The sequence below is a fragment of the Phyllostomus hastatus genome, unplaced genomic scaffold (assembly GCF_019186645.2).
Source record: "Phyllostomus hastatus isolate PE091 unplaced genomic scaffold, TTU_PhHast_1.1 phas_contig_283, whole genome shotgun sequence".
Taxonomy (NCBI): domain Eukaryota; kingdom Metazoa; phylum Chordata; class Mammalia; order Chiroptera; family Phyllostomidae; genus Phyllostomus; species Phyllostomus hastatus.
In genome coordinates, this window is record NW_025333833.1 from 17,603,730 (window position 1) to 17,615,843 (window position 12,114).

Below are 12,114 nucleotides of genomic sequence, written 5' to 3' on the forward strand. Positions count from 1 at the left end.
AGGAGTCACGTGTGATTGACAGGTGGGTTAACGGCAGACTCTCAGTCAGAATTAATTTGCAACTGGAGCCAGGCATTTGCAGAAAGCGCATCACTCTACATGATTTGGTGTTTGCTTACAGTCTTCAGCTTACAGTCCTTCAGCAACCGTTACTGCTTCCCACATATTCTTGACAGGCACTTTAATGGTAATTTTTCACCTTTGTTAGAATAATGCATGCTCAGTATAAAAAATCTAGAAAATACAGCAAAGTTGATAGCAGGAAAAAATCTCATGCATATTCTTACCACCACTGTTAATATTCCTGGTGTATTTCCTGTTTGATTTAATAGCTACTTGGAATTAATAAGCTTCATAAGCCAACTCTGATAAAAATCACCAATAAATTAGGATATAAACTGCCATCTGTAATCTCCTTCAATTACGAGGAGGCTGTATCTTTATGGCTGTAAAACAAACAATAGATTCAGTTTAAGAAGCTGGAGTCGGTGGAGGGAAAACTGGCTGCACGTGTTGTTTAACACACACTTGCAGGCCGGCACTCTGCTCTCCTTGCCTGTCCAGATGCCCAGCGGTTGGGACCCAGCTTGTCCGAGCTCTCGGGTACCTCTCCCTTTAGATACAAACCCCTTTAAACACAAATTTCTTTTGATTTAAGTTTAGGAAGGGTAATCTCGCTGGACTCTGGGAGGCACGAAGGAACACGACTGGTGGTATTTTCTGGACAGGAATACAACTGCCATTATTTACCAAGATATTGAACACGGACTTTATTTTCATCTTTGTCCTCCCTAATAGACATGCTGTTCAAGGACGTTGAAAATAAAAAGTATCGGCTTACCTGATCAAGAAATCGTGAAGTCCAACGTCAAAATACCTGTTCAAGGAGACACAGACAAGCGTATCAGTAGAAGGTATCTACGGAAATGGTGGACTTGACAACGAAAATCTGTAACTGACATTCAGAGCATGATGAACAAGTGGATTACTCTACGATGGCTGCTCTCAAAGGGCGGCCTCGGGAGCAGCCGCAGCAGCGTTACCTGGGGTCCACTGGAAATGCAAATTCCCAGGCCCGGCCTCAGACGCACGGAGTCTGAAATCCTGGGGATTTCTTGCTCGAGCAATGAGATTGGGCAGGACCCGCAGGTGGTTCAGATGCAGAACCACTGCTCCATGATGGCAAAGCTGTTTCGGCCAGTCCACGCTCCCTCTAGAAACTAAGGCCCTAAGGGTAGCTTGGCCAGGTACCCTCCATTTACCAACAGGTGAGCCCTTTTGTGACACTCATTGTCTTAGAGGTTCATTTACTCAAAAATAAATGAAATGTATTTTAAAAGCATAAAACTGCACTGGCCAAAGGGAAGAACAGGGTAGGGAAGGGTCAACTCTGGTCCTCCCCACTCCTCCCAAAGTCCCTGCAGCTTTTCCCCCTGGAGAGCAACCTCATCCCCACCTGGGTCTGCCCGAGGCGGGAGGGGGCAGAGCAGCTCCACGTCCTCACTGGTGTGTCTACCACTGAGCGGGGGCCTCACACCAGGCATCCAGTAAGCCTTGGGGGCGTGCTTCCGGCCACAGCCTTCCCTGGACACCACTAAATTTACTGAGTCCACATAAAGCGCACTGCCCTGGCTTCCCTGGTTAGCACGCTTGTTCCCCCTGCACCTCCAACCACACAGTCCTTCCCTCCCTTTGGGTCCGGCCCCAAGCAAGGAGACTGCATGGCCAGCTTCAGGACACTGCTGTCCATTGGCTATATCACTGCTTCAAACCCCTGGATGGTGGTGGTTGTGCCCCCCACCATCAGACTGGCCTCCTGGGTTAGTGATCTGCCTGCACAAGGCCCGAATTAATTCTGTCTCTACAGACGACGAGCAATGGACACAGAAACTCACCTGGAGTGGGGGCCGACTGCCCAGGCCCTGGCTCTCCCTAGCCTCCAGCTCCACCCCTACCCACGTCCCAGGAGCACCCAGCACCTCAGCTCACCGTCTGACATATAGCAGGTGATGACTGACATTAAAACACAATTCCTTGTGGGGTCTCTTTAAATGGCAATGTTCTTTTATGACTCAAACATCTATTTGTAGGTCACGGTTACGGGGTAGGTGAGAATAGAGAAACGACGCCAGACAGTACCATTTGAAACATCTGTAAACATCCGGTTCGGCGGCATTAGGTGCATTTACACCATGGTGCAACCACCGCCACCGCCGGCCTCCAGAGCCTTTTCCTCTTCCCCAGCGGGGACTCGGGCCTCCTCTCCACCAGGGTAAAGACGGTTTCAGCTCCTTCCGAAAGGCTCAAGGGTGGGGCCTCTCCTGTGGGGCTGTGTCTTTCATTTCAAAACATGAGCAAACCAATGAAGTTTCTAGAAATCTGTTCCCATTAGTTAGAAACAGGTAGTTGGAAAAGGTGTCTTCGGGTGATAGACTGGGAATGGAATAAGCCCTTTTCTCTTTCTTTCTCTCTTTTTCTTTTTCTTTTTCTCTTTCTTTCTTTCTACATTAAGATCTCTTTTAACCCTCACAATAAACCCTGCAAAATAGCTCCCTGTTTTACAAAGCCACCTGTCCTAATCCCCAGCCACATGACTAGTAAACTAATGAGTCAGGATCCAGCTGAGCGTACCAAACGCCCAAGTCTGTGCTTGTTCCCTTCACGCATCCAGCTACTGACTCACTTAACCAACATTTACCACATGCCTACGATGTGCCAGATAGTGGGAAGTCGGCAGTGCACGGCACATAACCCCTAGCAAAGGGATGGCAATGCCAACAGTAATCTCGGTACAGTATGGTCAATACCAAACGTTTTCTCCCTTCATGGATGGCAAACTCCTTGGGGGCACCAAGCCGATTCTCAGGAAGTATCTGTTGAGTGGGTCACCGTGTGAGTGACATGCTGTCATAGCACACTTCTCACGGTGCCTGCACACTGAAGATGCTCAAAGTTGTTACTTAACACATAAACTATTACATGTAAATACATGAGATAAATACCCACAGATGGAAATTCGGCTTCTCTTTGGAAATAACATACCTGTCAAACCGCAGCACAACTATCCTATCACTTTCTAAGAGAATGATCCCTCACGGCTCCCGGCCCACGAGGTAAACCAGGATGTCCTTGTGAGGACACAAGCGATCCTGTGCGTGTCACTCTGGGTCCTTCCAGAAATCGAAAACCAGAAACCTTGTTTATGTGTGTGTGACGTGAAAGTTTTGTTGTCTGAACACCTATTGACAGCAGCAATGCAGAGTGGCTTTCAGCTTGACAGACGTATAAAAAGGAACTTGCTCACCCATGTGGCAAGGCCCCACCGAAAAAGCCGGTGAACTTCCCGTGAAGCGATGAGTGTGAGCCTAGTTACAGGGTGCTAGAGGAGGCTGAGCCATCAGAGAGAAAACTGGAATGGATGGCCGTAAAGACTCACTTTTGGGAAGCATCCCTCAGAGTGAATTCTAACTCGCAAAGCAGCCGTTCTCGTCTGACAACCATCAGCAAGCTAGTGGACGTGCCTGGGCTGATGCAGCCCTGAGATTTCTTTACCACAATGCTGACCACTGTTCCTGCGAAAGCCTCCCCGGCATCAAAATTAGGCTCCTGGCGCCTGACAAAATGGGGCTGCACATGTGTTTATTCACAGAGCACAGAGATTACATGTCCTCAAGTTTAGCGCGTCCGTGACAAGGGAGGGGTCTGGCCCACACAGCATGTTCGTGGCAGAACTCAGGCCGGAGCCCACAGCAGGTTCCAGGATTTGTTCTGCTCTTCCAGGCTGCCTGCCTTTCGGGGTCCTGGTCCTCCTCCCCCCACCCCCGGGCTGATCTTGGCTCTCTAGGTTACGAAAGGCAATGAACGAGGGCTGGAAGTTGCATAAGCCACACAACCAGTGAGTTACGTTTTCAAACCACAGTTGTGAGGCTGGGCAGAGTTTACATGAAGTATCACACTCAGATCTCAGGTTTTCTTCTCCAGGCAATTCACCCATCAGTGGGCTGCCACACTCTCACACGCCTGCCTAGGGAGTCTGAAAGCTGGCTTAGAGAGCTGGAAGTAAAAACCAAGTCAGGTCACTGAGAATAAAGCATGCACCTAGACTCAGGAGGCCCTCATTCGTGCCGCCTGGGCCACCTCACTTAGTTCCAGAGGGTGGTAAAGATCTAAAAGTGTGCCTGCTCTAACCTCCTTACTTGAAGGATTAGGAAATAGAGGATAAAGAAGATGCAATAATTTAAAATACAAATACATAATAGTGGCAGAGCTAAGGCTAACAGACCAGGTCCCCCAGACCCCAGTCTTTATCCAAAGTATCACAACACTGCCCTCCTCTCAGTCTCAGTCAACATCTTTATTTTCTGAGAATGCCCTGGACGCAATCCTTGGAACAGGCTTTCTGATGATGTCATATACTAACTGGCCTCATGTCATACCATTTCCATGTCCGTCTGTCAATGTCATGTGGATCCGGAGTCTGCAGGGTGCCGCTCCCTCACTTTCTTATGTTCCTCCCACAGTCCGGCTGTGGCTGGATCTAACCTGCATTTCTATTTGAGAGTTGGGGCCTGAACAGTCAAGAATGAAAACGATGCTGGGAAAACAGGGAAAAGTGAAAGTGAACTTAGGTCAGTAAGACCCCAGCTGGCAGCCCAATCCCACCTGGTGAAATACCAAAGTCTGATGGGAAAGTAGAAACTGGGAATCACAGCCCGGGGAGGACCGAGTAAGTCCACAAAGAGCAAACATGGTGAAAATGCCTTTCCCATGGTGAGCGCTCCGTGGTGCCAGGCAAGTGGATCTGGCACTAGAGTATCAGGGAGCAGGTTCTGGGAAACGGACCGAAAGCCTAGAGACCTGGACACCTCACAGTGCTGGAGAAAGAGAAGGAGACAGGTGCCAGAGCCAGGAAGAAGTGGCTCAGGAGTGAAGAGCTTTCTCAGACTACAGGAGGAAACACCTCTCCCTGGATGTGGGAATAGAGACTCAAGGTCTCAGCTTGTGGTCTCCCACTTAATAGTGTTTGTCCTTGGGCCAAAAAATCATCCCTCCATGCCTCCATTTTCATAATTGTGCAAAAAGGAACAAACGTGATGTGTACTTCATAAACATTCCACAAAAGTTCCAAGTGATTTTCCCTCCCCCTTAGACTTTACTGAGTTCCTGCAGGTTCATCCCCAGACTGCACTAATGCTGTGCCCACCCATTTGTCCAGCAGATGTTTATGAACCACATTTTAGACGTCGGATATGGCAGCAGGTGCTCAGGGGACGCAAGAGTGAACAAGAGAACTAAGTTCCTGCCTTTGGTATGTTCTGGAAAGAAGGCCTCTATCAGACATATAATTTGAAAATACTTTCTATCCATATGTAGCTTGTCTTCTCATTTTCTGAAACATGTTTTAAGCACAAAAGTGTTCAACTTTTCAAATCCAACTTAATCAATTTTTCTATCATACATTTAGTGCCATAGCTAACACATCTTTGCCTAATCTGTGGTCTTAAAATTTTTTTCTCATGTATTTTCTTCTAAAAGGTTTATGTTTAGCTCCTATATTTAAGTCTATAATCTATTTTAAGTTAATTTTTGTGCACATTGTGAGGTAAAGATCTAAACTCTTCTTGCTTTTATCGTGTACAAATATCAACTGAACATATTTGCCAACACAGAGGTCACCAACAGCTCGAACAAGTGCAGTCTCATTGGCTGGCTGAAATTAAACCAGACTACAGCCAAGTGAAGAGAAAGTGTGAGCCCTGGCCAATGGCTCAGTTGCTTGGAGCATCATCCTATGCACCAAAGGGTTGTGGGTTTGATCCCCGGTCAGCTCACATACCTAAGTTGTGGGTTTGATTCCTGGTCAGGGCGAATACAGGAGAAAACCAACTGATGTTTCTCTCTCTCTCCCTACCTCTCTCTCTCAAATCTATAAACATATCTTGGGTGAGGATTTTTCTTAAAGAGCAAATGTAAGGGAGAGGAAGCAGGACAGTTGGCATAAATAACACTTATGACTCTTATGACGAGCTTGGTTCTAAAAGGGAAGAAAAGGGTCATAAATGCTTCTAGAAGGATGAGACAAATGAGGTTGCTTTTTTGTTTATCTTGGGGGAAATTTTCCACTGTGCTAGGTAAAGGGTAGAGAAGATACAACAGAAGGTGGGTAAAGTTACCAGCATATTTGGAAAAGGAAAGAATTTTAACAGGGTATGAGGCAAAGTCATCAGTTGAAAGAAAAGTGGAAGGAACTTAGGCTCCTCCCACCAGAAGTCAGATGACCCACAGAACGTGACCTGGGCTGGAATCGAAACTGTTACTGAGATGGACAAGGGCTAGCTCCAGAGATCATGGTAGATGCTCTTCTCTTCTTTCTTCCAGGCACAACTTGCAGCAATGCAAAGCAGCAAGACAGAGGGAGAGAAATCCATATCCCCAACAAGGCCCTGATGATCTTTCTGCCCAGGTTGCCTTTGACAACCTGACCACTAAATTATCTCCAAGTAGAGAATAAAAATATCTGATTTTGCCTTTTATTCCCCCCTTGGGAAAGATTATATAGAGACATGGGCCTCAGCTTCTGTTTATAAGGTAAACTGGGCCCAAGATACCCAGTGTTTCAGGAACCACAATAAAGTAGGTCAGAACCCAAGAGGTTGGGGGCTGGGAACTGGGCAATTAAACAAGTCAGCACGGACTCCCAAAATGCCACCAGGTCGTAGGAACTTAACACAAAGCAAATATTAACACAATGTTAAAAGGTGAATAATGTCTTCTCTGTACATATACACTTACAATCAGTCATCATTAAAATCTCATTCCAGCACACAGCATTTCTCTTGTGCATACCACACTGCAGTGAGAGATTAGTCATGATCCCTGTTTGATGAAGCTGTTCATTATGGGTTGAAAAATCACCATCACATGATCATTTCAACGATCTCATTTCACCCCTCAGAAGAGAAAAACATTTGGTTCTGCTGCGATTAGTAATCTAAGGCCAGCTGGTTTGAAAAGACTCAAGTGTTTTTAACTGGGGTAAAGTACACAGGTTTTTCCTTTTTTAAAAAAAATAGGGAAACAAAAGATGCTTTAGTATAACTGGAATTGAAATAAAATGATCATTATATCTAAAAAGTATACTTAATAAATATTAAAATAAATTCAATGTGTCATTCTCATAAAAAATGTATCAGTTCCCTCCTCAGTTTTATTTTTATATGAATTATATATAGGAGCCCTGATAAGAATGCCACTTTGAACTCAGCCAATATGGCTCAGTTGGTTGGAGCATAGTCCTGTAAACCAAAAGGTTGTAGGTTTGATTCCTGCTGAGGGCACATGCCTAGGCTGCAGGTTCAATCCTCAATTGGGGCACACAAGAGAAGGTGACTGATTGATATTTCTCTCTTGCACTAATGTTTCTCACCCCCTTTCCCTCCCTCCCTTCTCCTCTTTCTAAAAAATCAATAAGCATGTCCTCATGTGAAGATAAAAAAAAAGAATGACCACTTTGATATTTATCCCCTACTTGACTGTCTAAGATGCAAGCAGAGTTCCAAGGTTTTAAGACAACCAAGTCCCCAGGTCTTTGCAGCCTCTCCCACACTCACTCACTACCAGAAAAATGTCTTAGTTTTCTCCTGGGGCATCTATTACATAGATGGCTCCAGTTTGTCAAAGTGAATATGACTATTTTTCCTTTAGAAATTTCTATCAAACTCTCTTGAAGGCTTCCAGTCAAGATAGCAGCATAGGCAGACATGGTTTGCCTCTTCACACAACCAAATCAAAATTACAACTAAAATAGAACAATCATCACTCAGAACAATCAGAAATCTAATTAAATGGAAGTCTGACAGCTACAGAATTGAAGAAACCACATCCATTGAGACTGAGCCAGCAAGCTGGTGCCATATCTGAGACTCCATCAACCTAGCCAACACTGTTTGACCCACCTTGGAGAGCCCCAGAGACTTTGCCCCACCCAACATACGGGCCCACCCAAGTTGCTTTTCCATATGAATGGCTTGATCTTGGTTCATGCTTGACAACTTCCTAAATCCTCTCAAACAAGCAGCAGTTGGCCTCAGTGAGTCCCCAGTCTAGTACTGGCAGCAGCCAGCCTAGATTCACAATTTGGCTTCACCTGGGAATCTCCAAGCTCAGCTCAAGTAGCAGCCATCTCAGATTGCTTTATAGCTTAGGCAGGGTGGCCCCGGGCAAAACACAGGTGAGGCTGACCTTGGCCTGCACCACCCACGAAACTCCAGGGCCAGAGTACCCAGTGCATAGCTACAGACTATGTTGGAGCACCACTACCCTATCCCTGCACAGCTGATCCTCCATGGAGTGCAGGGGTTGGTGGTCAGTGGTCACAGACAGTCCTTGCAGCTGACTGGCCTGGGTAAATCCCTCCCATTGATCTGCCAACAGCAACCAAGGCTCAACTACAAGAAGAAGGTGTACTCAGCCCACACAAAGGGTGCACCTTGAGTATCCAGCTTGGATGATAGGGGAGGCTGTGCCACTGGACCTTACAGGACACCTACTACATTAGGCCACACTCCCAAGAGACAGAGTCAAAGCAGCTCTACTTAATACATAGAAACAAACACAGGGAGGCTGCAAAAATGAGGAGACAAAGAAAAACATGACTCAAATGAAAGAACAGATCAAAACTCTAGAAGAGCTAAACGAAATGGAGATAAGCAATCTACCAGATGTAGAGTTCAAAACACTGGTTATAAGGATGCTCAAGGAACTTAGCAAGGACCTCAACAGCATAAAAAAGACTCAGTCAGAAATGAAGAATACACTAATTGAAATAAAGAACAATTTACAGGGAAACTACAGTAGAGTGGATGAAGCTGAGAATCAAATCAATGATATGGAACATAAGGAAGCAAAAAAACAACCAATCAGAACAATAAGAAAAAAGAATCCAAAAAAATGAGTACAATATAAGCAGCCTCTAGGACGACTCCAAGAGTTCTAACATTCAGATCATAGGAGTGCCAGAAGGAGAAGTGAAAGAGCAAGAAATTGGAAATCTATTTAACATAATAATGAAAGAAAACTTCCCTAATTTGGTGAAGGAAATAAACATGCAAGTCCAGGAAGCACAGAGAGTCCCAAACAAAATGGATGCAAAAGGCCCACTCCAAGATGCCTCATAACTAAAGTGCCAAAGGTTAAAGATAAAGAGAGAATCTTAAGCAGCAAGAGAAAAGAAGTTAGTTACGTCCAGGGGAGTTCCCATAAGACTGCCAACTGATTTCTCAAAAGAAACTTTACAGGCTAGAAGGGATTGGTAAGAAATATTCAAAGTCATAAAAAGCAAGGACCTACAGCCAAGACTGCTCTACCCAGCAAAGCTATCATTTAGAATCTAAGGGCAAATGAGGAGATCCCCAGACAAGAAAAAACTAAAGGAGTTCATCACCACCAAACCATTACTATATGAAATGTTAAAGGGACTTAACTAAGAAAAAGAAGATCAAAACTACGAACAATAAAATGGCAACAAATACAAATCTATCAACAATAGAATCTAAAAAACAAACTAAGCAAACAAGAACAGAGACAGAACCATGGATGCAGAGAGCATTTTGATGGTTGCCAGATAGGAGGGTGGTGTGGGGGAATGGGTGAAGAGGTGAAGGGATTAAGAAATACATGTAGATAATTACAGAATAGCCATGGGGATGTAAATAGGAAATGGAGTAGACAAAGAACTTACATGCCTGACCCATGGATATGGACAATGGTGGGGGGGGGGTTGCCTGAGGGAATGGGGGTTGCTGGGTGGAGGGGGAGCAAAGGGGGAAAAATCAGGACAACTCTAATAGCATAATCAATAAAATATAATTTAAAAAATTATTCTTTTTATTGAAATTTAGAAAGGAAAAGAAAGGAGATTATATGGCAACATGTTCTCAGTGGGAGAATAACCTTCATCACGATCTAGTAGATACAAGAGTAGGGAATGGGGAGCGAGACCAGAGGGACATGGGTGAGGGTGGAGCTCTGCAGGGCTGTATCATGGTGCGAGGCAATTTCATTAGACAGTGTTGTAGACACAGGGGAAGGCATTTCATACTGACAAGTGATGCTGCCTGGTCCACAGGGACTCTGGCCCTCAGGGACGTGTACAGGCTCGAACCTAAAGAGGCCTTCGAAGTTCTCTAGCTCAGCAGTCCCCAGTCCGCTCACTCAAGCTGCCAGTGGTCCGCACCTGCGTTACAAAAGTCCCCCTCCCACTGGACATGACCAAAAATGAGACAGACTTTGAAGGAGAAAGAGGTTCTTACTTTGAGAAATAGGAATTATATTGTAAATAGTCTCTAACATTTTAAAGTTCACATATTTCAAGGGAAATTAACATTTACTATTTACTAGAAACACTGGTGGAAAAGTAGCGCCATACTCGTACTGTACCACACACCTTGTTCAAGAGAATAAAGAAGTGAATTCCTTCCACTCTTCCACAAACATGCATCAAGCCCTGACACTGGGCCAGATACTGTCAGGTGCTGGGAACAGTCTCTGCCTGCAAGTGTTTATGGCTTAGGGAGGCGACTGATGCATAAATAAAAAGTCACAGTAAGCCCAGCACCCACCATGCTGTTGGCAGTGCACCTCAGACAGCCTCCGTCCCTGGGGGTCCTGCCGCGAAGAAGAGTCCCACAGGCCCCCTGTGGCACCTCATCGCAAGGTCGGAAGGTAACAAGCCAGAAGAGACCTGCGGCTGCGGGGCTGACAAGCAGCACAAGCATTTTGAAACCCAAGCAGTAAACACCAAACCAGGAGACTTCTTGTAAAACAGTTGCTTTCTAATTAATTGCTAGCACTTACTTTATGCCAAGACACTATTCAGTTTTGAAACTCCCACAGTTTTAGCTTAAAAGCCAGTGGCCATATGTTTTTACTTAGTGTTGTGTTTTTGACCGGCCTCTTAACTGTTTAACTGGAGGCTTCTGGCCTGCTTCGGGTCTATTCGCACTTCAAAGATAATTTGTCCGTTTTCAGTCACTTATGCTGGTAAAAGCAAAAAAAAAATCAGCGAGGAGAGCTAAAGCAGATTTGTTTTCACAGCAGGCTATGTATCAAATTATAGTTAAAGTTGTTTCTATAATTATTCTGTAAGATTCCTTTAAGCAGGGCACAGGCCTATGTATTCAATAACCCCCATTTCAAAGACATAAAAGTTTAATTATACCCCCAGTCATCGACAGGTAGAATTCACTACAAGCTCATTGCTTAGCCCACACTCACCAGCCAATAAGCAAGCCAAAACAAAGGCAGGAAGTATAACTACTGTCACAAACCCACGTATCATATTCTACAAGCAACCGGAATCTAAACACACAGTTGTGCATAACGTCTGGCCACAGATTTAAAGTGAGAGCCCACAAAAAACAGACATACTCAGCAAATGACCGGATAGGTGAAAGATGCAAACTACAGAAATCAAACTCACTTTATGTAGGGACACAGAGGCCCACAGAGCCTATTTAGACTTCAGTGTATTGTTTCACTATAAAAATCACTAGAACTCATATTCACGATCTGAAAGTCACTGGTAATTAACCATGGTTGTACAAGAATATCAACGGCAGAGATTCTTAAGTGGGCTTCTGCCGCTCACTTACACCTCTGCTCAACGGTACACAGTATTTCACATTGTAGAGCAGTGTTTCTGAAACATTTTTTCACATGACACACATTTTTAAACATATATGTTACATCTCATCCCAATATTCACAAATATATAGAGAGGTTGTGGTAACCAGGCTTTGAGATGGCCCTCAACCGTCCCCACCTCCTGGCCTTCACACCCCTTTGCAGACCCCATTGTACCAGGATTGAGATGTATGATGAACGGAAGAGAAGAGAATCGTGGCTGAAGTAATGATGTCTTACTTTTTTTATATATACATTGTTTTAAATCCTCACCTGAGAATAAGTTCATTGATATGAAAGAGAGAAAGACAGAGAGAGAGAAACATCAGTGTGAGAGAGAAACATTGATCGGCTGCCTCCTACACATGCCCCAACTGGGGACTAAACCCACAGCCTAGGTATGTGCCCTAACTGGGGATCGAACCCACAGAT

At 44.9% G+C, this 12,114-nt stretch overlaps 1 protein-coding gene across 4 annotated transcripts in view; it reads right to left on the bottom strand.

The window, feature by feature from the left end:
• HHAT (hedgehog acyltransferase) overlaps nucleotides 1-12,114 on the bottom strand; it is a 230,201-nt gene that overhangs the window by 129,185 nt on the left and 88,902 nt on the right. For all 4 annotated transcript variants that reach the window (XM_045838575.1, XM_045838573.1, XM_045838576.1 and 1 more), the window contains one exon: nucleotides 842-877. In XM_045838575.1, the coding sequence (XP_045694531.1) occupies nucleotides 842-877 (36 nt within the window). The remainder of the gene's footprint in view (nucleotides 1-841; nucleotides 878-12,114) is intronic.